Source organism: Ictidomys tridecemlineatus, chromosome 11 (assembly GCF_052094955.1).
Source record: "Ictidomys tridecemlineatus isolate mIctTri1 chromosome 11, mIctTri1.hap1, whole genome shotgun sequence".
In the NCBI taxonomy this organism is placed as follows: domain Eukaryota; kingdom Metazoa; phylum Chordata; class Mammalia; order Rodentia; family Sciuridae; genus Ictidomys; species Ictidomys tridecemlineatus.
Window position 1 is genome coordinate 25422214 of NC_135487.1, and position 26577 is coordinate 25448790.

Consider the following 26577-nt stretch of genomic DNA (forward strand, 5'->3'; position numbering starts at 1 on the left):
TTCAGGGACGTCTCTCCCTGCACTGCATTTGGTACGCTCCAGCAGAAGAGGCCAGGCCCAGCCCGGGCGGTACAATAGGGTTGGGCCGCGGCAGGGACTGGGCCAGCGCCGGACACAGAGCAGGATCTCGGCCGGAACCCACAGACAGTGGGCGGCCGGCGACCCCGAACCTCGCAGGCCACCAGCCTCGATTTTCCGGGAGCGTCGCCGCCTCCGAGTCGTTGCCCGCCTGGCGGGCCCGGCGTGATGCTCCGCGGGACCCCTGTCCTGGCTTCGGGCCGCCGCCGTCGCCGCCGCTGAGACCTCAAGACCCCCAGTGACGCCGCAGCCATGGAGAGCGGCCCGCACGCGGAGCCGGGTCCCGGTGCACCCCCAGGTATGCCGGGAACCACACAGGCGAGGTGGGAGGGAGGTCCAGGGCCGCTTGGAGGCGGAGGATGAGGCCGGCTGCTGGGCGGGTACCCCTCCCCCGCCGCGCCCTCTGACCACTTGGAAGTTTAAAAATAAAGGCTGCGGTGGTGGCCGGGGCTCGGGGCCACCGACGCATCTTCTGACAGCTGCCCCCTCCCCCACCCCGGGTGCCAGGACACACTGGGAGGCGGGATCCACGGGGACCAGCTCGGGAGTTTTGGAATGACCCTTCCACCGCAGCCCAGTGCCATCTCGCCTTCCCTACCCCCACCCCTCTTCTCCATCCACCCCAGGCCCAGAAGATCGTCTTCTAATTGAGCTGGGGCATCTGTCCCTCTCCCCATCCCGTGTGGACACGTGTGGCCCTAGCCTGAATGTGTGTTGGAGGTCCAGATTCTCGGGCCTGGCGCCCTGCATACCGAAGCCTAGGTCCTAGTCCCTCCACTCCCAGGCCCTGGCCCAGACCTCTCCCCCACCCCATCCGTCCAGCTGCCGCGCAAAGGGCCTGTTGCTGCTGCGAGCCGGCCTGGAGGGGAGGGCAGAAGAGGGGGAGGTCTCTAGTGGCGGCTGCCAAGTAACCCGCCGGATAAAGGCGAGGGGGAGGGGGAGGCGGCATTGTTTGGGGCGAGGGCGGGAGCTGGGGAGTGGGCCGCCTCCCCAGCAGCCAGGCCTACTCCGGAGCCCACCCAGCCTGATTTGGGGAGGAGGGGGACATAAGTAAATATGCTTGTCCTGCCCGCCCTCGTGCCCCGCAACTGTGGGCCTGAGTCTCGCATTGCAGAATGAAGTGAAGGTTCCTGGTCTGGACTCCCCGGACCTGCCACATCATTCTTCAGCCTGAGCTTTTGGATACCTCCCCCCTTTCTTACAGAACACACACATACACGCACACTCACACTCGCACTCTCCAGGCTCCAGACAACCAAAGCTCCCTTACCCACCGGACACCCCACCAACCACCATTGCCCAGGAGTTCTGCAAATCCCATTCGATCTAGGAGCAGCTGATGAGGGGGTGGGGACAGGTTTCTGGTTGGCCTGGTGGTGGAGGGAGGGCTTTTCTCTTTCTTCCTGGAAGGGGAGGGAAGAACGTGATTACTGAGGACCCAAGTTTTGTTCCCACTGACTCAGGGGGGAGGTGGCCCTGTCCCCACACCTCCATGGAGTCCTAAGCCTAATCCCAGTCACCTCCCTGCCCCCTGGGGCATGGGACCTGGATGAAACAGTGTCTGTGGGTGCGGAGAGAGCCCGGGACAAGGTGGGGCTGCTTGGCTGTAGGTGGGCTCCTCCCCATGCCAGCATTGGTGTGTGGAATGGACCCTGTAGGTGTGGGAGCTAGGAGGCTAAGGAGAGGAGGCTACTGTCAAACTGGTGGGTTTTAGGAGGTGTGTAGACTGCTGGAAACAAGGGTATCTGCATCTGTTTTGACTCTTCTGATCCTGGGAGGGGATACCCAGGGAGGCCCTGCCTGGTCCATCCATCTGCTTACAGACCCTCTGTACCTAAGAGTCCCCTGGCACTGGAGTATACATGGAGTGGATGGAGTGGTGACCTAAAGGGCTAGAGAGGTGCTAGATTATAACTAGGACACTTGGGTGGGGGTATAGACTGAATGTGAGGATATGATGGGATTCTGAGCTGAATCAGGGTCATAAGTGAGGGCAGGGAGCTGCCTACAGGGTCCTGGATTGGGAAACTCTTGTTTACGCAAGGGTCTAAACGGAATTATATGAGAACTTGAGTCAGGATGGTGGCTAGTCCCTACACAGAGAGAAGCTGAAGGTGACAGGAGTCCCAGTGAGACAGAGCTTCCTGGGAGTAAATGTCATGCCCATGGCATGTGCCCTGGAGAGTCTGAGACGTGGGCCTAAAACTCTGAGTGCACGTGTCAGGCCCCTTGCCCCCATGTGCACTTGCTCAGGGAGCACTAACAGCAGGCAGCATGGGACAGGGGAAAGTATGGCTCCTGCTTTTGGGATAGAAAACCTGGGTGGAAATCCCAGAGGTGGTTACTGACTACTGGACTAGAGCAAGTGATGACCTCCTGGAGCCACAGTCTCTGCCCCTGGAAAATGGGGTCGTGTTATCAACCATGTAGGGTGTGAGAGTTAGAGATGATGAACCTGAAGGAACCTGGCACACAGACACCAGACACCCACAATAAAGTGTTATTATCATTATTGTGGTTAGGCTCATTGGAACTGGTGCCAGGAGGGAGGGGTGAAATATGGGGGAGGTGGGGGTGGGAATTGGGAGGTAGTTTGTTTCAGAGTGTAGACTCCGGAATCAAACAATTTAAATTCCACCTCATAACACTACTGGGTGATTTCCGGTAAGTTGCTTAGCCTGTCTCAAGTTTTCCCATTGATCAAATGAGAACAATGTTAGAAATGATCTCATAAAAACATTAGGATCATTAAGTGAAATGAATACTTCAAATTCTTAGTCTAGGCCCTTTCGTGGAATTAGTTCTCAATAAATGCCAGCACTTTGATTTTTGTTGGTATTATTTCTAATTCATTCAGAGGCCCGAGGAGGAGAAGATGTGATGAATTAGAACTTCAGGAGGCAAAGAGGTCAGAGGGCCAGGGGAGGGGAGTGCTACACAGAAATGTGACAAAAGGAGTAGGAGAAGAGCCCCAAGAAGTGCAGACATCCTGCACTGTGCTGACGTGCCACTGTGCAGCTTGGTATTGGCTTGGCTGACATAGAGAACAGAGTCCCTACCCCGGCTCAGCCGGAATGGGGGACGTTCCTAGCCTGGTGTAGAGAGGAAAGCAGGGGATGTTCACCTGGAGGGAAGCCATGTGTAGTGGTGATACAGTGGACAGTGTGCTGTGCTTGTGGAAGGTTTCGTAGAAGAGGAGGTATTTGATGTGGACCTGAAAGGACCAGTAGAAGCTGGGATTGGCACAAGGGGCCACAACTCTTCATACATCAGCTAGCCTGACTGGCACCTCCCACTGTCCCTCCTTGGGCTGGTGAGTCCTGAGGCCTCTGATGAACCCCTAGTCATGCATATGCAAATGAGGAGGGGGGGGTGCTAGGTCAGCTTGGCTCTCCTCCCCAAGATGGGCACCTGCTCTTGGTGGGGCGGAGGTGAGGGAAGGAGCTGGAGGCTAAAACCAGACTATAGTAGTGGCATTTGAAGGCTATCAGGCAGGTTTCAGGTCTGACCAAGCCTGGAGGAAAGCAGCTGGAAACCATGTCCTTGGGTCCCTGCTGGGCCTTGGGGCCAGGGAGAGAGCCAAAGAGCCAGGCTCAGATAATGCAGCTTTGTTGGCTGGTGGTTGCTCTGCCTGGCACCCCAGGGCACAGCCTCCAGTGTTTCCTCCATCACCTCTCAGCTGCGGCTCTGCCCTGAGGGGAGCAGAGAGCCTGGTAAGGGGGTGGGGATCAGTTTTGCTGCCCTCCCTCAGTGCTCCTCACCAACTGTAGGAGAAGATGTGACACAGACTCCCTGGTAATCCAAGTTATCTTCCTTCTATTGTCTCCCACTCCTATTTGTTAAGGGCCTTCACTGTGCCTGGCATAATGCTCATCACATTATGTGCATTGTCTCATTTTTTTTTCTCATTATTTCACAAGACAATCCCATGAGTAAAACTGATATTATTCCCATTTTACAGATGAGGCCCAGAGAGGCAAAGTTACTTGCTTCCAGTCACACAGGAACTGGCAGAGGCAGAATTTAAACTCAGTCTGTGCACCAAACCTCTATACTGATTTATCATTGCTAAGCTGGCTAGTGACAGGGTCTAGACCATTTCTCTTCCATAACTGGTCTCCTGAGGGCGTCTTGGTCTTGGGGACTGCCTGATCTTTTCTGTGGCAGGCAGAGGTAGAGCCAGCACAGCCTCTGAGTTCCCTGTGAATCCTACTTAGTTGGAGTCTGAGTAAGTTGGACTAGAAGGCAGTCACAGCCCTAGTGGCAGCGACAATCTAGCTCATGGGCCATCCCCAGATCTTGGTCTAGGGCTGGACCCTGCCCTCTGCCTCTGGGCCTGTGCCTGGGTTTCCCTGCTCAGGCTCAGGGAGGGACTTGGTGGAGCTCAGGCTGCGGGATGGGGTCATTTCCTGCCGCCTAAAATAACAGGAAGTGGGTGCTCCTGATTGGAGGCTGGAACAATGGCCGCCAGCTGGGCCAGAGAGCTCCTTCAGATCTGCAGTGTCTGTAGGGCTCCTGGCTTTATTGGGCTTTCTCATCCACAGAAGCCTCTGCCTGGCCCTGGTGCCCTATAGCCTAACTGCTGGGGCAGGCTGTGCCCTCCCAGTCACTCCAGGCCAGGAGTGATGCTGCCCCTAAGAGTCTCCCTGTCCCAGTTCCACATTTAGGCTTCCCCAGCTTTGTCCTTCCTACCCATCCCTCATTCTTCTAGCCCAGACATCTCCAGAAGGCAGGGAAACCCAGGAAGCTGCCCCATTGGATAGCAGACTGAGGGGTAGAGACTGTCACCCCAATGGCTTCCAGACCCCTTTGCTACTCACCAAGCTGCGTGGCTTAAGCAAGTGTCATAATCTTGCTGAATCTGTTTCCTAATGTGTAAAGTGGGGTGTTGATAATATCTGCCTTATTAGGCCTAAAGACAGAATGAACTAACGAGCTCAGTGCAGTTTGCTGGGCCTATCACAAGCCCAGCATCCCTGTCGCCAGTCAGACTTTCCCCAGGCCCAGGTGAAAGGGAGGGCAGAAATGACTGGGATGAGGTTGGATAAATATATGGGGGACATGGAGTATCTGTGCATATATGTGTCTCTAGGTTTCCCTTGTGCTCAGAGGGGTACCTGGCTCTGTGTATGTCTGTCTGTCTGTCTCAGGATGTGTGTGTGTCCCTGTGTGTTGTGAGAGAAAGCAGGACATGTGTCCACTGTGCAGCCAGGTGTGCTGTTGGTGCCTCTCCCGTCTCTGGTGTGTCCTTGTCCGTCTTGCCGAGTGTCTTTGCCCTTTGCCTGCTTCTCTGTCTTTATTTGTCTGGTCTGGTGTTGTCACCTCAGGAGCCAGGAGGGCTCTGTTAGAGGTCTTACTTGTCTCATGCCTCTGCCTCCTATGTGTTCTCCTCCTGGGGTGCTGTCTGGACCCCCTCTGTTCCCCGCTGTCCAGGTACCTCCCTCCCTGTCTCCTGGTGGCCAGCCTGGGCAAGAGCCTGCCTTCCCTGCATTCCTGTGCTCTGAGCTCAGTGCCTCTCTGCCCCACCTGCACCCTGCACCCTTTGCTTTTGTGGGGGGAACCTCCCCGGGAGTCGACAAGTCACTTCCTTCTTTAGGGAACAGGCAGTGCCTCGGGGAGGGGTGATGTGACCATATACCAGAAACAGCGTGACATAAGGGTTTTGTCATCAGACAAAGCTGGGTTCCAATCCTACCTCTGACTCCGACATGAACAATCCACTTATAACTTGTCTGAGTAACAGTTTTCTCACCTGTAAAACAGGGGCCATTCGTGGCACTTTCCCTTTGGGCTTGTCATAAGACTTGACTGAGACAGGGAAAGTGTCTTTAATAAATTAGTTTGTTTTGTGGGGCACAGTGGCGAATGCTTGTAATCCCAGCCACTAGAAGCTGAGGCAGAAGAAGGAATTCAAAGTCAGCCTCAGCCACTTAATGAGACTCTCAGCAACTCAGCAAGAGCCCGCCTCAAAATTCAAAACAGGATGGCATTTAGCTCAGTGGTAAAGCCCCCTGAGTTCAATCCCCAGCACCTCCCCCAAATTAGTTTATTTCTCTTCCTGGATTTAGGAGCAGTAGCTGTCAGGGTACACACAAGATGCTGATATGACCATGACATTTAGGGTTTAGAGAGACATTTGGGCCTGGAGCACCTTGGGACCTGATTGCACTGTCTAGACAGCCTTTCACAGCACCTCCACCCAGCCACCCACCCATCCATCCACCCATCTACCCATCCATCCATCCACCTATCCATCCATCCACCCATCCATCCATTTATTCATCCATCCAAGTATTCATTAGCAGACACAAGCTCCTACTCTGTGCCAGGCAGTTCCTGTATGAGGTTCTGGGGTTGCAAAAGGATCAAGACGCAATCTCTTCTCTGGATCTCACACTGATGGGAGAAGAGGAAGGGAGATTGAGTTATCAGTGCTGTGACAAGACTGGGTAAGGCAGGGCAGCACATCCCTTTAGTCCCAACGATTTGGGAGGCTGAGGCATGAGGATCATGCCAGCCTCAGCAATTTAGTGAGAACCTGTGTCAAGATGAAAAATAGATTAAAAAAAAAAAAAATGGGCTGGGGATGTGGCTCAAGCGGTAGTGCGCTCGCCTGGCATGCGTGCGGCCCGGGTTTGATCCTCAGCACCACATACCAACAAAGATGTTGTGTCCGCCGAAAACTAAAAAAAAAATAAAATATTTTAAAAAGCCTACCTTTAAAAAAAAGAAAAATAGAAAGGGCTGGGGATGTGATGCTCAGTGGTAAAGTGCTCCAGGGTTCAATCCCCAGGACCAAAAGAAAAAAGAAATGCAACTATTTGGCCCAGCAGGAGTTGATGGGGTAGGGTGAGGGAGGGCAGGAGGAAGGGACTTCAGCTCCAGAGGGTGGTATGGGGAGCTAGTACCCCAGACATGTCACGGCACTCCCCAGGACTTGGCCCCAATCTTTCTGCAGACCCCAAATGCAGTCTCTTTGGGGAAGATAGGACTTTTTTTTGGTACCAGGGATTCAATCCAGGGGCACTTAACCATTGAGCCACATATAAATATTTTATTTAGAGAGAGGCTTTATATATATATAAATTTTATATATATATAATTTATTTTTTATTTTTATTATTTATTTTTTATTTATTATAATATATATTTACTTTATATATATATATATATATTTGTATTTTTTTTTTATTTAGAGACAAGGTCTCGCTGAGTTGCTAAAGCCTCACTAAGTTGCTGAGGCTGGCTTTGAACTCCTGCCCCAGCCTCCTGAGTTGCTGCGATTACGGCCATGTGCTATTGCGGCCCAGCAAGACAGGACCTTTTTTAAAAATAATAATAGTGATAATAATAATTTTTAGTTGTAGATGAACACAATAACTTTATTTATTTATTTTTATGTGGTGCTGAGGATCAAACCCAGTGCCTCACTCGTGCCACTGGGCTACAGCCCCAGCCCCAACCCAGGACCTTTTGACCCCACAATTGCAACCAGATCCTGCACCTTTGCCCTGCTAATGCTCTTTGTGCCAAGAAATAAATACAAACTATCTGTCTCTTATCCAGTTCTCAGCAAATACTTCTGGTGGATATCAACGTAGCAGAATAAAACTGACAGTGCTTAAAACCTCAAAATCTGGCATAGACCAAAAATAAGATAAAAATTAAGTAGCCAAAGGACACATTTCTTTTCTTTTTGGTACTGGGGATTGAACCCAGGTGTTTTTTACCACTGAATTACATCTCCAGTTGTTTTTTTTTTTTTTTTAATATTTTTTAGTTGTAGATGAATACAATACTTTTATTTATTTTTATGTAGTGCTGAGAATTGAACCCAGTGCCTCACACTAGGCAAGTGTTCTGCCACTGAGCCACAACCCCAGCCCCATCCCAGGTCCTTATTTATTTATTTATTTATTTATTGGTGCTGGAGATTGAACCCAAGGCCTTGTGCATGCGAGGCAAGCACTCTACCAGCTGAGCTATGTCTCCCCCAGTCCTTTTTTAATTTTTATTTTGAGACAGGGTCTCACTAAATTGCTAAATTGCTGAGGCTGGCCTTGAACTAGCAATCCTTCTGCCTCAGCCTCCGGATTCTCTGGTATTAAAGATGTGCACCAACATGTTCAGTGAAGGATCACATCTGATGACAGAAAATGTGAATAATGAGAAAGGACTCAACAATACCTTATAGATAATTAACCAAGGAGTTAACTTGGTTTAATACAATTTGTTTGCGATAACACTGTCCCAATGATATTTCATGAGAGTTGGCATCATTCGGAGGAAACATTTGTATTCAGGGTCAACAGTCTGCTAGGTCACAAGAGGAGTTCCAAATGCCCTGTTTGCCTCCTGAGAAGTTTTTCTTGTTCAGTTCTGGAGGAAACACTCAGTATTATTTTTGTTAACTTCTACCTGAGTACTTTAGACCAGGAAGCGGCCCAGACTCTGTGGAGATGGGGTTGTTCTGCTTCCCTTGTAGTGTTTGTTCTTTTTGCAATAAATTGCTGCATGGACCTATTCTTCTTTAGGGTGAAACTTTCCCTTCATATGCTCCTGTGTTATGCAGGGCCGCCTCACGGCACAGCAGCATTTCCCACTGTTTCTGTGGATCTGGTACAATGGGATCTGCCGGGCATGCAGCAGTGAGCAAAGCAGAGGTGGCCTAGCCCTTCCTCACAGTCTAGGAGGGGGCTGACAGTGACAGTGCTCCAGATAAAGGCACATGAAGCCACAAATGTGTACAGTGGAGGCATTTATCCTAGTCAGAGAGGCCACAGAAGGCCTCACCAGGGAAATGGTGACTAAACAAAGATCTGAAGGGTTAAGTAGGAGTTAACAAAAAGAAAAAAGAAGGGGAAAGAGCATGTGCAAAGGCCCTGTGACAAGGAAGGAGCTTGGATGATTATCAGAGTTAAAGAAAAGGTCAGTGTGGCTGGAGTTCAGAGAGCAAGAGAGAAGAGAAGGGTAGAAGAGATTTAAGATGTATGGTGGCGGGGAACAGGGACTTCAGAACTGTGCCAGGCTTATAGATCCGATTGAAGCATTTTGCCTTTATCTCCAGAACAATGGGAAGGCACTGACTGAGAGGTCTCAAGTGGTGAAGAATAACCTATTCAGATCTGCTTTAGAAAAACTTACTGTGGCCTGATGCTGATACCAGCAACTCGGGAGGCTGAGTCTGGAGGATCTCAAGTTCAAGGTCAGCCTCAGAATTAACAAGATCCTGTCTCAAAATAAAAAAAGGAATGGTGATGTAAAGTGGTAACGCAGCCTTGGATTCATTAAGCAGAACAAAAATAAATAAAATAAGAAGGAAAGAAAAGATCACTCTGGTTGCTCAGGAGAGAGCAGCAGTAGGTGTGGTAGAACAGGACTTTGCAGTCCTCCAAGTAAGAAGGGAGACGATGCTCCCTCCAGGGTGGGGTTTTTAATTTCTTCATTCCCCGATTATTTGTGGAACAGCTATGTGCTAGGCTCTGTTGGCCTTAGAATTAGAGCACTTAACAAAATAGGTAAAACTTTGTGCCCTCATAAAGATTATAGTCCAGCAATTGGACAGTGTTCAATGGGGTTAGCAGCCAGGCGTGGGGCTGTGCACCCCTAGTCCAGCTGCTCGGGAAGCTGATGTGAGAGGCTTGCTTGAGCCCATGAGTTAAAGACCAGGCTGGGCAACATAGCTAGAACCCATTTCTAAAAAAGAAAGAAAAAAAAAGTAGTAATGGTGGTTGAGATTATAAAGAAAAATGGAGTAAAAAAAAAAAAATAGACAGTGGAGAAGGAGATGAAGACTTTCACTGCAGTTCATAGTTTTTTGTTGTTTTTCTTTCTTTTGGTACTGGGGATTGAACCTTGGAGTGCTTACCACTGAGCTACATGATTTTTTTTTTTTTCGTTTGAGATAGTCTTGTTAAGTTGCCTAGGTCCTCGCTAAGTTGCTGAGGCTGGCCTCAAACATTCTGATCCTCCTACTTCAGGTTCCACAGTCACAGTTCTGAGCCACCATGCCCATCTATAGTTCATAGTTTTACTTATTTATTCAGGGGCGAGTGCCGGTAATTGAACTGAGGGGCACCGAGCCACACCCCCAGCCCTATTTTGTATTTTATTTACAGTTGCTTAGTGCTTTGCTTTTGCTGAGGTTGGCTTTGAACTTGAGATCCTCCTGCCTCAGCTTCCTGAGCCACTGGGATTACAGGTGTGCACCAGTGAGCCCGGCTTCCTAGTTTTAAATAAGGAGTCAGAGAAGGCTTTGTGGAAAAAGATATTGGAATGAAGATCTGAAGAAGGTGAGGGAATGAGGTCAGCAGAATATGGGGGCAGTGTCTTCCCAGCAGAGAGGACACAGTAAGAGCTGGAGAGACTGAGCAGGTGGAGGAGGGAGGAGGAGATGAGGTCCAAGAGGCCGCAGGCTCCAGATGGAGGGAGGATCCCCTGAGTCTCAGAGGCCATGGTGATGACTATGGGTTTCCCTCCCCACAAGATGGGGAGGTTGAGGAGGATTTTGTCTGGGAGTGACATGATCTAACTTATATTTAAACAAAATCACTCTGGCTGCCATGTTGTGAAATGAATGGGAGCAAAGAGTATTGTAAGAAATGATAGTAGCTCAAGTCGAGGTGATAGAAGTGGAGATAGAACTGATTGGATCTGGGATATACTTTGAAGAGAAAGCCAAAAGAATTTGCTGAGAAATTAGACATGGAGTATGATGTAAGAAAAGAGTCTGAAACGACTCAGCGGCCTGAGGAGCTGGAGGATGAAGTTGCCATTAACTGAGCAGGGGAAAACTGGGGGAGGTGCAGGGTTGGGGGAAGAGGAGCCTGAGTTTGGATGTGTTAAATTTGGGGCATCCAGGGGTGTCAAGTAGGAGTTGCATGAGCGAAACTGGTCCTGGAGGGAGAGGTCTGGGCTGGAGAAACAAATTTGGTTGTCGTCAGCAGAGGGATGGTATTTAAAGCCCTGAGTCTGGATGAGATCACCAGGGGAGAGCGTGGGGACAGAGAAGAGGTGAGTTCCATGTGCAGCTGAGCCCTGGGGCAGGCAGCTGGAGAGGTTAGGAAGTTAGGGAGGGGTCAGCAGAGAGGGCAGAAGTCCCAGGCAGCAAGGCAGAAGGAAACAGGGATCTCTGGTCTCCAAAGCCATCTGAGGGGGTGCTTGAAGGAGCAGTGAAGGGTCCACCTGTCCAATGCAGCTGACAGGACAAGGGTGGGAAAGGGCTCGTGGACTTAGTGGTGTGGAGTTCACTTGAGAAAAGCCTGGTCACTAAGCAGTGGAGTGAAGGCTGGACAGAGTGGGCTCTTTGGTAGAGGTCATAAATAGACAGATTCTTCTGGCCTGGTACTGCTTAATGAGTCCCTGCCAGGGACCAGAGGTGACATACCCTCTCACATCTGTACCAACAACTCGGTGAGGAAACTGAGGTTTGCACAGGTTCTGAGTTTGCCCAGGGTCCCACATAGAGCCGGGATCTACTCAGGCATGTCTGAGTCTGCAGCCTAAGACCTTTCCACGCCCAGGGCACATCCCTTGCTATAGGCTGAGCTCCTCCCAGCCTCCCTGCACAGGACTCATCTGGACCTACTTGGGGATTCACTTCTTGCCTGGGTGGTGAGTGTGAGTTTCCTAGGTGTAGACAACAACGCCTACCAGTTTTCCTTGCAACACCTGCAGCACGCACAGGTGCTTGGATAAGGGCAATACATAGGCCTCGCCCTCAGCCTTTAAGCTTGATACTCACACACCCAGACTTTGGCCCCAGACAGTCCTGGGTTCAAATACTTATTCTGCCACATACCAGTTTTATGACCCTGGGCGAATCAGCTAGTGGGGTGCCTTGGTTGCCTCACTGTATGATCAGGTAAGAGTCTGCCTCTCAAAGTGGCTGTGTGGCAGGGTGCTTACTACTCACTCAGTGGTTGCCACTAGTTTTGTTGCCCTTTGGCATTAAAGAGTTTGCAACTGCCTGGGAAACAGGTTGGCAGTGATCAGGCCTCTGTCTCCAGCTGGTAAGGGGACAGACGGGTGGCCTGTCTTGGGGCCTAGGGGTCTGGCAGAGTTGGAGGGATCACTGGGAGACAGGGCCTCAGCTGGGGCTCTTACTTGGAGCACAGGAAGCTGGAAGGGAAGAAATGAGCAGAAGCCTGAGACAGGAGCAGGAAGGTCCCCTGCCTAAGGGAGTAGGTTCTAGTGATAGATGCTGGGTTCAAGTCTAGGCCTCTTCATTTACCAGCTTTGTGACCTCAAATTACTCTACCTAACCTCTCTGTGCTTTACTTTCCTCTTCAGTATGAAAGCGATGTTTCCTGAGGATTAAAACAAGTTTGTGTAAAAAGCACTGCACACACATAGGAAGCTCTTGATGAATATAGTACAGTTAATGGTTAGTGAGTGACACTCATCACAATACTGTGAGGTAGGTAATGTCTGCATTTCATAGGACAGGCCTTGTGGCACAGAGAGGGTCTGTCACTGGCCCAAGGTCACACAGTGGGGAACCAGAATTCATATTCGAATAGTCTAGCTTCAGAGACCAAAACAACCCTTAGATTCCCACCTCCCTGAGAAAGGCATCTTGACTCCAAAGACATCTTCAGTCACCATTGAACTCTCAGGAATGGGAGTTTATCTCACACACAGAGGGTCCGAATTCCCAGAACAGGGCCCTAGTGTAGTGGGCCAGGCCCTCAGTAAAAGCAAAACATGCTTCCCTAGATGCACCTTCACACAGACACTGTCCTGCTCTCTCGGGTTGGTGGTTGTGTCCCCACCCATTTCATTGGTACCCACAGGACAGCAGCAGATGGCATCAGGGCTCAACATGCACAGGATACTTTTGTTTTTCGTACAGGGGATGGAACTCAGGGCCTCACCCATGCTAGGCAAGCACTCTGCCACTGAGCTACACCCTCAGCCCTTCTGAGTTTTTATTTTGAGAAGTTGCAGAGGCTGGCCCAGAACTTGTGATCCTTCTGCCCAAGTTGCTGGGATTATAGGCGTGCAGAGGATTTCTTTTTTTTTTTTTTTCTTTCTTTTTTTGTACTAGGGATTGAACCCAAGGGCACTTTACCACTAAGTTACTTCCCCAGCCCTTTTTGAATTTTGGGGGGGGGGGCGTACCAGAGATTGGACTCAGGGGCACTTGGCCACTGAGCCACATCCTTGGCCCTATTTTTGTTGTTTTTGTTGTTGTTGTTGTAGATGAACACGATATCTTTATTTTATATGTGGTGCCAGGGATCGAACCCAGTGCCTCACTCATGCTAGGCAAGCACTCTGTCCCTGAGCCACAACTCCAGTCCCTCCTCAGCCCTATTTTGTATTTTACTTAGGGATAAGGTCTCACTGAATTGCTTAGCTCCTCGCTGTTGCTGAATCTGGCTTTGAAATCACGATTCTCCTGTTTCAGCTTCCCAAGCCACTTGGATTACAGCGTGCGCCACTGTGCCTGGCCTGTCCTTTTTTGTTTTTAAATTTTGAGATAGGGTCTTACTGAGTTGATGAGGGTCTCACTAAGATTCTGAGGCTGGCCTTGAACTTACAATCCTCCTGCTTCAGCATCCCTAGTGGCTGGAATTAAAGATATGCACCAAATACCAGGCCAGAGAATACTCTTTGAGAGTCCTGGAGGCATCACAAGACCCACAGGAAAAGGGAGTGTAGTATTATTACTGACACAGGCATTGTGCTAAGTACCCTACTGCCATCCCCACTAGCTTGGGCTCTTTATACCTGTTTAGATATGAAAACAGACTCAGAGAGGTTGAGTGGCTTGTCCAAGGTTGCCTGTGGAGAGGTAGGACTTTCCTCCCTGTCTGAGGTGGTGAAATCAGAACTGGGCCCTCAGCTGCCTGACTGCAGCTTGTCTTTCCGCCACCCCTTGGCATGCACGTGTACACATATGTACATGCATATTTGCCAAATTGTTTGTATTCCTTACAGGGCACTTTGGTGTCTTGTATAAGGTTCATGAAATATTCATGTCTTAAAAGAAGAAACTGAGGGCGGCTGGGGGAAAAAAAGAAAGACTGCAAAATAGATGTAGATGGAGCTGGTTGTCCGCTGCACTGGGGACTCCAGCAACACAGGCATCCCGCTTGTGCCCATGCTTCTGTTCTTCCTCCCAGTCAATCCTGTGTGCCCTGCACAGGTACCCTCTATGAACCAGACCTTGGCCTGGGCACTGAGGTCCAGAGGTAGAGTGGAAGGGTGAGGTTAAAGACATGAAAAACAGTCATTACCATTTGGTGCATGAACAAGGGCTTCAAACTTTCTCTCAGTTTTTCCAACACACCCTCCTCCTTTCCGCCCATGCACATGTTGTTCTCTGCCAGAACCCTCTTCTTGCTTTGCCAACTCCGACTCATCCTAGTGATCTCAGCTTGGCTGCTGCTTCTTCAGGAAGCCCTCCAAATGCAGGTCCACATCTCTGCTGTGCTGCTCAGGTTGTGGTGCTTACCCTCTCCTGGAACCACCTTGCTATTTATTTGCCCTGCCAAAGGGCACGCTCCTCAAAGTCGGAGATTCTGCTGTTTCCCCACCATTATGTCATTCATGTCTGGTCCACACTGGCCCCGACAAATGAATAAGTCCACTGGGCAAGGGAGATAGCTCTGTATTGAACTGATGGTCCAGATATACAATTTGACCCTCACTCCTCTCTTGTTTTGGTCTTTCAGCTATGATAGCAAGAATCCCCCCAGAGCCAAGACCTTCTCCAGAAGGAGACCCTTCACCCCCACCACCGCCACCACCAATGTCAGCCCTGGTCCCAGACACTCCCCCGGACACCCCTCCTGCCATGAAGAATGCCTCTAGCCCTAAACAGCTCCCAGTGGGACCAGAGAGTCCACCGGGGCAGGTGATGCCTAGGCCAGCCCTCCTGCAAGAAGAATCCCCTTCTTCAGAAGCAAAAAGCAGGGGACCCACCCCACCAGCCACAGGCCCACGGGATGCCAGGCCTTCTCGAAGGAGTAGCCAGCCATCCCCAACTGCAGTGCCAGCCTCCGACAGCCCCCCTACCAAGCAAGGTATGTGTGAAGTCCCCGGTCTTGGGTCCAAACCCCTTGGCTCATGTTCTAGCACTGGGCAGTGCCGCCTGAGGGAACCCCCTTTTCCTTGGAGAAGATGAAGGGGGAGAGGGGCAGGACAGAGGGATCCCCAGGCTGAATGCTCCTTGGGGAGACATTTTGACCAGCTCATGTTCCTTCTAAGATGTAAAGAAGTCGGGAGAGAGACACAAGCTGGCAAAGGAGCGGCGAGAAGAGCGGGCCAAGTACCTGGGTGAGTGTGGAGGCATCGTCGTCCCCTTCACGGTCATCATCACCTTTAGCATCCTGTGAATGATGCTGCTGCTGCTGCTGCTGGAACGCTTCATGTGCACTCTGCATGTCTCCTTTAACCCTCTCTGCCCATTTTGAGGCTCAGAGAGATGAAGTCACAGCTAGTATAGTAGCTGAGATTCAAACCCAGAGGCCTCATCGCAACCCAGATCCACGCTCTTAACCACAATACACGGATATCTGTCCAGTCAAGTCAGATGGGGATCTTGCATTGAAGAGCCCCTTTCTCCTTCAGTTCCGAGAAACCAGAGGCCAATGCTGGAGAAATAGGCCTCCCGTGAAGCCTGTCTTCAGGAAGCCCTTCAATGTGAGAGGGGGTCTGGGAGTGGAGGCTCCACCTAGGCAGGCAGGAGAGAGACTACCTGGGCTAGGGTCTCAGGGAGGTGTCTGGCCCATACCTACTGTAGAACCCCTCACAGGCCTGGCTCCTTTTCCCCTCACAGCGGCCAAGAAGGCAGTGTGGCTGGAGAAGGAGGAGAAGGCCAAGGCCCTGCGGGAGAAGCAGCTCCAGGAGCGCCGCCGGCGGCTGGAGGAACAGCGACTTAAAGCCGAGCAACGCCGAGCTGCCCTGGAGGAGCGACAGCGGCAGAAGCTGGAGAAAAACAAGGTGCATAGGTGCTGGTTGATACTGGGCCTGCACAGCTCTGCACGCTGGGGCCTGCATGTCCTTGTACTGGAAGTTGTATGCACTTGGGTATTCATGTCTCCACTGGTCCGATCTGTGACCCTGGGCCGCCTTTGCTCCCCTACATGCCACTGTGGGTCCCTGTGATTGTGCCCGTGTGTGTGTGTGTGTGTGTGTGTGTGTGTGTGTGTGTGTGTGTGTAGCATAGGTTGTGTGTCTGTGCCTAGCACTGCCACATGGGTAGATGCCTGACCCTGCCAGGTGGCCTCAGGCTAAAGGGGAAACATCCCCAAGGTCAGGACCCTCCCTGCCAGTGGGACATAGCTCTGCCTAGGAGCTCTAGGCAGGGAGAGTCCCACCCCATCCTCAGAAAAACAGCTCAGAACACCCAGGAAATGACTCAGGCACAGTGAAAAACTCTCCAAGAAGTCCAAAGGGATCTATTGCACATATATCCTTAATCACAGCAAGGATTCAGTAACCCTGGTTACCTGCAATGAGTCAGGAAAAGCTTGGGTAGGGGGAGGCACTGTCACAGGAGAAATAAGGCTTTCTCTTAGATGTGGTAGATGATTCTGAGCCCAGACTTCTCTCCAGGAGCGCTATGAAGCAGCCATCCAGCGGTCAGTGAAGAAGACGTGGGCTGAAATCCGGCAGCAGCGCTGGTCCTGGGCAGGGGCCCTGCACCACAGCTCCCCAGGACATAAGACCAGTGAGTGGCCTGGAAGGGCTGATGGGTGGGTGGGTGAGGCTGAGGCCTGGCAAAGTGGGGAAGGGGCCAACTTCCATATAAGGAGGTGGTGGCTCCCTGCACCAGGTGTGTCTGGCTTCTCGTGACTTGTGTCTTCTGGAGTAGTCTGTAAACCGAATCGTCCCTTCCGCTATCAAATCAGAGATGGATTCTCTCCATTTGGTTTGCTCTTCAAACCTCTGTCATTTTAGGAGTAGTCTTCTTTCCTCCTGTCAATTATTATTAGTTGATGATACATAAAAGAGGATTTTAATGCCCTGCAGACACTGGATATTTAAAGAAAACTGTCACCCCCTCTCTTGGAAGGTAGATTTTTGTGTTTGAGTTCTCTTCATGTAGACTCATCATAGATTTTGGTCTGATTCTTTGCCAGCATGTATGTACCACTGTGTTTGGATGTCTTTATGCAATGGCAAAATTCAGTATTTCTAGCTCTTACCTTCTAGCGTATGTGCTCATGGATCTGTTTTGTATAGCTTGACATGTTTGCAATGGTGTATTTGTGGCCTTGTGTACCTCAGTGAGGGCTCCAAAGTCAGACAGACTGGGGCTCCAGCTCTGGCACTTGTGCTGTGACCTTTAACTTCTCAACATCTCACTTTCTTCATCATGAAATGGGGATAACAATACTACTTGCCTCCGAGATTGTAGGTAGATGTTTGGAGAATCAAGTGAGGTAACAGGTGTGTGGTGCCCAGCACAGTGCCTGGCACATGGTAAGCATCCATGAATGCTAGCTGTTATAAATATCAGCCATGGTCAGGTTGCTTCAGTGTGTTCATGCTTTGTGTGCATCTGGGTCTGACACATTGTCTGCTATTCGTGTTTCTGTCTGTGCATGTCTGCACACACATGTGCATATGCATAAGTACCTACCACTCTATATGCCTGTGTCTGCATGTCTTTGTCTTTGTGTGTCTGGATGAATATGTGAATTTGTGCTAGTGATTGTGTGTGGGTTCTTCTGTTCAGGAACGTCTGCATTGTCCCAGTATGTGGGTGTTGTATCCATAGTGCCTTGGCTGGGCAGTGTCAGCAAGTGCCAATGCTGGGTGGTTGTGGGGAGGGGTTGCAGCACCCAGCCTAGGGAATGGCTTCCTTTGGTCTGGCCAGGAAGGCTGTAGTTTTTCTAGAGTCACACCATTTCCTCCCTCTGCTCATTCTCTGTCGGCTCCCCCAACCCAAGTTGTCTCTGATCACCTACCTCTCATCCTCCTCCTCCCAGGGCCAAATCTGCCTCCTCCTCCCCATCCTAGCCTGCCCACTCCTCCCTCTCCCACCCTACCCTCGGAGCATCCTGCATGGAAGGCCTCAGTGCCCCCCCTGGCTCCTGTCTGGCCCGGCCCTAATGCCGTGTCTTTTCCCCTCCAGGTGGGAGCAGGTGCTCCGTGTCGGCAGTAAACCTGCCCAAACACGTGGACTCTATAATCAACAAGCGGCTCTCAAAGTCCTCTGCCACGCTCTGGAACTCCCCCAGTAGAAGTAAGAGAAGGCCCAGCCTTCCCCCTCTAGAGCCCCTTGTAGCCCTACCAGGCCTCCTCCAGAGCCAGCCAGAACATCCGTCCCTGGAGCCCTCACAGACTCCAGGTCCCCATCCCCATTTGATCCCAACCAGGGTGTTATGCCCTTCTGGGGAGCCGGCATTTGGGTCTGGACCCTGAGGACAGAGTTGTGCCCTGCAGGAGAGGAGAACAGAGACAAAGGACAATGGCCCACAGGGCAGAAATCCTGGCAGGAGCCTCAAGAGCAAGTTGGGGTGGTGGCTGAGAGTGGGAATAGCCTGGCAGCCTTATCCCCAACCACAGCCAGCTGGCCTGGGCCAACCCGAGACAGATGGCCTTACCCCCATGTGTCAGATTGGCCTGGGTGCTGTGTGGGGGTCATTCTGGCTCCACCCTGGAGGTCCATACAACCCTGCCCCACTCTGCCTTCAGAGCCCCAGCCAAGGCCTTGGCTAGTTCCAGAGCTAACCAGGGTGGCACAGTCCCTGCGTTCCCACCATGCCCTGGTGCTTACATATGAAAGGAGCCATGGTAGGAGTTATTTATAAGTTTCTTTAGCTTTTATTTGGTTGCTTTGTTGCCTAGCAACCAAATCAGCTGCTGCACCAACCCCACCTGACTGACGCTTAAAAATAACCCAGCAGCTGAGGAGACAGAGCAGGGTGGCCTAGGGCAGCCAGGCCCCCTAGCAGCCTCACCCTGGCACAGGACTTCTAGAGACTGGATCAGGGGAACCAAGGATCCTCGCTGTCCCAAATGCACAGGCTCATGCCTGCCCCAGACCAGTACTCCGAGAGCAGAAGAGGCAGGACCCTACAGAGGGACATGGAAGAGGTGGATTGGGTCTTCCACCAATCCTGCAGGCTGCTTCTTATGCTCACAGTTCCGAGCCACTTCATCTGGGGACAGTGGTAGGCAGAATCCTGAAGCCATGCAGGGTGTTACCCGGGGAAGTGTTTTCTTGTCTGGGTAGGCAGTGGAGGTCCAGATCTCAGGAAGGACAAGTGTGGCCCCTTGTGACTCAACAGGAGATTCATTCTGGATGAGAATCCTTGGGCTCATCTTGAGGACAGTACCTGTCCCCTCCTATACCTCCGCCTGTAGTGACCTGCTTCTCCGGTGTTCTCCCCCCAGATCGCAGCCTGCAGCTGAGTGCATGGGAGAGCAGCATAGTGGATCGTCTGATGACGCCCACCCTCTCTTTCCTGGCTCGGAGTCGCAGTGCTGTCACTTTGCCCCGCAACGGCCGTGACCAGGGTAGGGGCAGCGGCTCTGGGAGACACCCCACGAGGGGCCGGGCAGGGGCCCGCCTCGCGCCTGGGCCGCATCCCGACCGCACTCATACCTCCGCAGCCGTGCCCGTTTGCCCGCGCTCGGCCTCCGCCAGTCCCCTGACACCACCGTGCAGCGCCCCCCGGAGCATGCACCGCTGCACCCCAGCTGGGGAGCGCGGAGAGCGGCGCAAGCCCAGCGCCGGGGGCAGCCCTGCTCCGGTTCGCCGTAGGCCAGAGGCCTCTCAGGTGAGTGGCAGTGCAGGTGGGAACAGGCTGCCTGTACCCAGGAGCACGAGTGGCACTGACCTCAGCACCCCTTCTCCGCTCTCTCCTACCCTCCCTGCCAGGTGCAGAAAAAGGAGAAGAAGGACAAGGAGAGGGAAAACGAGAAGGAAAAGAGTGCCCTGGCCCGGGAGCGCAGCCTCAAAAAGCGCCAATCGCTACCTGCAACTGTGAGGCCACGTCTCTCTGCTGGCACCACCTCTGAGCTCAGGTGGGTGCAAGTGGTGGGCGGGCCCTGTACCACCCCAGGCCATGCATACACGCATTCATTCACAAATACTTGCTGGGCAGGCACTCTAGAATGAAAGTTTCTTGAGGGCATTTTTTTTTTTTTTTTAGTTGTACTTAACACAATACCTTTTTAAAAAATATTTTTTAGTTGTACATGGACTCAGTATCTTTATTTTGTTTATTTGCTTTACTGCTGAGCCACACCCCAGCCCATTTAGGGCAAGTTTGTATTTTCTCCTTTCCCTTTTTCTTTCTCTTTCCTTCTCTATTCTCTCTATCTTGCTCTTTTCCTTTTCCTTCCTTTCTCTCCCTCTTTCTTTCCTTTTTTTTGGTACCTGAGTTTGAACTCGACCACTGAGCCCCATCTCCAGCCCTATTTGATATTTTATTTAGAGACAGGGTCTCACTAAATTGCTTAGCGCCTCACTTTTTCTGAGGCTGACTTTGAACTCTAATCCTCCTGCCTCAGCCTCCTAGCCCCTGGGATTGAGGTGTGGGACACGGTGCCTGACCTCTTTCATGTTTTGATAACTGAAGCATCTCAATACTTAAAACAGTGCCTGACACTATGGTAAGCACTTTGGTGAGCTAAGTCAGGTTTAGTTTTTGCTCTCACTGAGAGTACAGGCTAGGGGCTGGGGTTGTGGCTCAGTGGTAGAGTGCTTGCCTAGCATGCGTAAGGCATTGGGTGGGTTCGAAACCTGGAACCACATTAAAAAATAAATAAATAAAATAGAACAAAGGTTATTTGATCTACAACTAAAAAAAAAAAAAAGTACAGGCTAGCCAGGCGTGGTGGTGCAACCCTGTAATCCCAGTGGCTAGGGAGGCTGAAGCAGGAGGATCAGAGTTCAAAGCAAGCCTCGGCAATGGTGAGGTGCTAAGCAACTCAGTGGGACCCTGTCTCTAAATAAAGTACAAAATAAGGCTGGGGATGTGGCTCAGTGGTCGAATGCCCTGAGTTCAATCCCCAGTACCAAAAAAAAAAAAAAAAAAGAGTACAGGCTAAGGGGGCTGGAGTTGTGGCTCAGTGGTAGAGCGCTCACCTATCATGCACGAGGCACTGGGTTCTTTCCTCAGCACCACATAAATGTAAAATAAAGATATTGTGTCCACTTAAAACTTAAAAATAAATATTAAAAAAAAAAGAATACAGGCTAGGGCTGGGGTTGTGGCTCTGTGGTACAACACTTGCCTAGCACCTATGAGGCACTGGGTTCAATCCTCAGCACCACATAAAAATAAATAAACAAAATAAAGTTATCGTGTCCATCTATAGATTATATATGTATGTGTGTGTGTGTGTTTGTGTGTGTGTATACACCCAAGAGTACAGAAATAAATCAAAAAAATCTCACAAGTCAGGGCTGTGTCACAGGCCTGTAATCCCAGTGGCTTGAGGCTGATGCAGGAGGATCGCCAGCCTCAGCAATTTAGTGAGGCCCTAAGCAATTTAGCGAGGCCCTGTTCTTAAATAAAATATAAAAAGGGCTGGATGTAGCTCAGTTGTTTTGCACCCCTGGGTTCACTCCGCAGTAAAGAAAGAAAGAAATATCACAAATGATATGCAGTTACAAACTGGAGAGTATGCACTAAAAGGAAATGATACAGTATTGTAAGAGCAAATAGGTGGGGAGTGCTGACCTAGCCTGGGGGAGGGACATTTCCATGAGGAAGTGACACTCAGAGTGGTGTGCATGCTTGAACACTCTCTGCCCTCCAGTTCTAACCCTCATCTTTTCTCTCAGCTCCAAGTCCAAGGCCCGGCCATCCTCTCCCTCCTGGCACAGGCCTGCCTCCCCCTGCCCCAGCCCAGGGCCAGGACATACTCTGCCCCCGAAACCACCGTCCCCCAGAGGCATCACCGCATCACCTAAGGGGCGGGTTCGGAGGAAGGAGGAGGCAAAGGAGAGCCCCAGCACAGCAGGGCCAGAGGACAAGAACCAGAGCAAGAGCAGGGCAAGTGATGAGAAGGAGCCAGCAGCTCCAGCCTCACCAGCACCCTCACCTGTGCCCTCGCCCACCCCTGCCCAGCCCCAGAAGGAGCAGCCCACAGCAGAGATCCCTGCAGGTGGGCATGAAGAGAAAGTGGAAAGCGAGGGAAGCCAGCTTTGCCTGCATGGGAGGTGGTCAGGGGTATGGGCCACCAGAGATGCCTGGGGACTGGTACAAGAAGAGGGGCTGAGCTGGGGTTGTGGCTCAAGTGATAGAGCGTTGGCCTGGCAGGCGTGGGAAACTGGGTTCCATCCTCAGCACCACATAAAAATAAAAACTAAAGATACTGTCGCCACCTAAAAAACTAAAAAAATAAATATTTACTGCCCCCAGCAGGTTCAGCCCTCAGAACACAGGCCACTCAGTGTGGATGGTAGCAGTTTAGTGGGTGGGTTACTTTGAGGTCCAGGAGGCAGGGGTAAGCTGGGGTGGCAGAGGTGCCTGTACGGATGTGTGCTGACTCGCTGGTCTTGGCTTCCCTCCAGGTACTGCTGTCCTGACCTCACCCCCAGCGCCGGCTCCCCCAGTGACCCCTAGCAAACCCATGGCTGGCACCACAGACCGAGAAGAAGCCACTCGACTCCTGGCTGAGAAAAGGCGCCAGGCCCGGGAGCAGCGGGAGCGCGAGGAACAAGAACGGAAGCTGCAGGCAGAAAGGGACAAGTAAGTGTGCCCTCGGGGACTGAGGGGGCCCTATGTGGCCTGGAGAAGAGGCTCAGACTGAGCCTCATTTCCCCTGTCCTTCAGAAGAATGAGGGAGGAGCAGCTGGCGCGGGAGGCCGAGGCCCGGGCACAGCGAGAGGCCGAGGCCCAGAGGCGGGAGGAGCAGGAGGCCCGGGAGAAGGCGCAGGCGGAGCAGGAGGAGCAAGAGCGGCTACAGAAGCAGGTGCCCCAGCTGGCGGGAAGGCCTGGGAGGGAGGTGGACTGGAGCCAGGTGCCCAAAGCTCACTGGAGTCTTTGGCAGAAAGAGGAGGCCGAAGCCCGGTCCCGGGAAGAAGCAGAAAGGCAGCGTCTGGAGCGGGAAAAGCACTTCCAGCGAGAGGAACAGGAGAGGCAAGAGCGTAGAAAGGTGTGTGGGGAGCCCTTGGGGCTCACGTGGGCGTGGTCTATGTACTGGGCGTGGTCTGTGTCTGGGTTGGGTGGTGCTAATTGAATGCAACCAGAGAGCCCAGCCCAGAGTTTGTAGGAGGTGGGATGAGGACTTGGGGCCAGCTCTGATTCCTGGCTTGAAAAGGGTTGTTATGAGCTGGGGGTGGCTGGTGGGAGGTTGGTGGGAGGTTTAGGATTAGGCCGGGACTTAGGCCTAACTGTTTGGGGCCTCCAAACAGCGTCTGGAGGAGATAATGAAGAGGACTCGGAAGTCAGAAGTTGCTGAAACCAAGGTCAGGATTCCTGGGTTGGGAGTAGGGATTGGGGAGTGGAGGGGAGGAGGATGTGAAAGGCATCCAGAGAAGGAGGGAGGCTGTGGGGGAGGCCCAGATGGGGAAGACTTGAGGACCACAGTCAGATGGGTCCAGATAGCCCTTGGATCTGACTGCTGTTCCTCTTCAAAGCAGAAACAGGACAGAAAGGAGGCAAAATCCAACAATTCTGACCCAGGTAAAGCCCCTGTCCCCCTTATCTCCATCCCTTTTGCTATCCCCAACCTCCAGCATCACTTGCCAGCCACTGGCCAATGACCATTCCTTCCCTGACATAGATTCTGTAAAAGTTGTAGAGGATCGACCCTCAGGGTTGCAGAAAGAAGCTGTGCAGAAAGAGGAGCCAGCTCCCCAGGAGCCACAGTGGAGGTACTAGCTCCCAGCCCTAGGGACCCTGAGCAGGAAGGCAGCCTTAGGCTGGACCTGGGGGGTGGCCTGGGGACTGGGAGGCAAGGTGCTAACTGGGGCCCCCTCATTCACAGCCTGCCAAGCAAGGAGCTACCTGGGTCCCTGGTGAATGGCCTGCAGCCTCTTCCAGCACACCAAGAGAATGGCTTCTCCCCCAAGGGACCTTCTGGGGACAAGAGTCTGGGTCGAACACCAGAGGCAATCCTGCCCTTTGCAGAAGCAGAAGCCTTCCTCAAGAAAGCTGTGGTGCAGCCTCCACAGGTCACAGGTAGGGACCCCTGGCTCCTGGACCCAGATCCAACCCTCTAGCATCCCTCTCCAGAACCCCCCAGCCCTGCCTTCTCTTCTTAGAGCTTTGCAAGAGGCTCTCCCTGAAGACCCCAGGAGGCAAGCTTTTCCCTGACTCTACCCTTCCTCCTTTCCCCTAGAAGTCCTTTAAGGGGTTGCCTTGGATCCAGGCATGGCTGTGAGGGCTCCTCTGCGTCATCTACCAGGATGTCTGGAGGAGAAAGAGACAGAACACAGATGGAAGTGGCCTGGGCCCCTGGGGGTGGGTCCTCTCTGTTGTTAATCTGCACCTTATAGACTGATGTCTCTTTGGCTGGAGCCAGACCCTGCCCCTCAGTGCATTTGTGTGCTCACACGCGCAGACACCCCCCATACACACACATACACTCACAGCCTCTCTGGCCTCCCCCCTGGGGCAGGGCCATCTGTAGTATTTGCCTTGGTTTGGTGGGGTACAGTGGATGTGAATACTGTAAATAGCTTGTGCTCAGATGCCTCTGTGTGGAGGGGGCAGGTGCAGGAGGAAACCCTCCTTCCAATGCTCCCTGGGGAGATCTTCCTCTCTCTATTTAACTGTAACTGAGGGAGAACCCAGGCCTGGGAATGGGGGGACACCTTGGGCCACAGGATACTGGTTGCTTCAGGGGAACCCATTCCCCCGCCCTTGCCTGAAATCAGTGTTATTGCATCTGATCAATCTTCTCCAGAAATAAAGTGAGAATAATTCTGCCAAACCTGTCTATCTTTGGAGCTGGCGGTGAGGGTGGGAGTAGGTGGATTCCTGAGTTCTAAGAAATGAAGGGGCCTAGGGCCTAGGGATACCTCTCCCTACCTGCCTGTACCAGTCCTAGACCCCCTGCTCTATAGTCTTTCAGTCTGCTCATGAATTCATTCATTTATCCATTCATTCAACAAATATTGTCACATCTACCCTGCATCAGGCCCGTACTACCCAATGTAGATGCAGTAGTAGGAAAAGATGTAACCTCTGTCCTGTGTGTTACATCTAACAGTAAGCACCATAGGCATTGTGGGCTACCTACTCGACATCCATTGCCGTCACCTCTTCCTCATTCTACACAATCCTGATTTGTTCAGGTACCCATCTTCCTCCTAGACCCCACCCTGTGCTTTAGCAGATCCAGGCCCCAGAGATCAGTCATGATTGTGGTAAGCCAAAGTGATGGCCCCAAGTCCCTTGTGAGCTATTGATTAGGCATGAACAATTCCAGCCAACAAATGTGAAGAGAATCCACTTGGGGGCTTCTGGAAAAGGCTCTCTCACTTGAAAGGAACCACAGTGTATCAGCCACCCTCTAAGATGATCTCCCAATGTCTCCTGGCATTCACATCCTTTTGTTGTACCACATTGTACCAGGGTGGGGCCAAAATACCAGTAGAATACTGCAGAAGCAATGGTGTGTCACTCTGAGACCAATCTGTGAAATATACTGAAGCCTGTTGTGGTTGCTCTCTCTCTCTTGGGTCACTCACCCTGGGGAAGGCAGCTGCAGTCCTGAGCAATCTTGTAGAGAGGCCCACATATCAAGAAACCAAAGCCTTCTGCCAGCAACCATGTGAATAAGCTTGGAAGCAGATCTTCCAGCCTAGGCCAGCCTTCAGATGACATCAGTCCTGGCCAACAGCTTGACTATCACCTCATGAGAGACCGTGAGCTAGAACCAACCAGTTCTACTTCTCAGAAACTGTGAGATAATAAATGTTTTAAACTGTTAAGTTTTGTGATAATTTGTCACAGTGCAATAGTTATATATTAATATATATTAATAGTTATATATTATGAGGAGAAAACCCTGCTTGTATGATATGAAGTCCCACTAGGCTGCTTGAAATTCTGCATCCACCTGCTAATTAACCTAAGGACAAAGCCAACATCAAGGATGGCAGAGCAGCCAGATGAGAACCTCTGACCTTGAGCATCACTGAATTAGCCAACTCCTTCCCTGTTTAGTCACTGCAAATTGGTTTTTTGTTCCCTGTGCCCCAAAGCTTCTAACTTATACAGGGACAATAAACAAATACTTAAACTTGAGGGGAAGCCAGCCATGTGAAAAGAAGCAAGGAGAGTCACAGGGGAGGAGAGCATGTGGCGCGCACACACACACCCACACACACCCTGGGGAGAAGCAGGGTTGTAGGGGCAACAGAAACAGTGGGGAGAGTAGCTAGATGGGGCTGGGAAGGTGGTCAGGGGCCAAGTCATAGGCACCAGGGGGATGACAAGTGCAGGAAGGGAACAGCTGCTCTGGGCCCTCTCCTTGGTGGAGCTCTTGCACACCCCTCCCACCCCCAGCTCCTGTTTGCTCTAGGGCAGAGACTCCAAGATTTCCCTGAAGAGCAACACCCTCTGAACACTC

At 51.7% G+C, this 26577-nt stretch overlaps 1 protein-coding gene across 9 annotated transcripts; it reads left to right on the forward strand.

The window, feature by feature from the left end:
• Map7d1 (MAP7 domain containing 1) lies at positions 1-24933 on the forward strand. 9 transcript variants are annotated; one of them, XM_005317815.4, is made up of 18 exons: positions 6-376; positions 14760-15110; positions 15295-15363; positions 15866-16029; positions 16645-16759; positions 18170-18280; positions 19435-19557; positions 19654-19820; positions 19922-20067; positions 21836-22158; positions 22568-22745; positions 22830-22968; positions 23047-23151; positions 23411-23464; positions 23639-23681; positions 23782-23872; positions 23986-24179; positions 24340-24933. In XM_005317815.4, the coding sequence occupies exons 1-18, from the start codon at positions 331-333 to the stop codon at positions 24348-24350; spliced, it is 2430 nt and encodes an 809-aa protein (XP_005317872.1). In that variant the 5' UTR covers positions 6-330; the 3' UTR covers positions 24351-24933. The 9 variants fall into 9 exon arrangements, with proteins under 9 accessions (XP_013218418.1, XP_013218440.1, XP_013218422.1 ...); XM_021735552.3 differs by lacking the exon at positions 6-376 and adding an exon at positions 9157-9283 and having other exon boundaries at positions 23636-23681; XM_021735558.3 differs by lacking the exon at positions 6-376 and adding an exon at positions 9157-9283 and having other exon boundaries at positions 19928-20067; positions 23636-23681.
• Positions 24934-26577: the final 1644 nt, after the last annotated feature.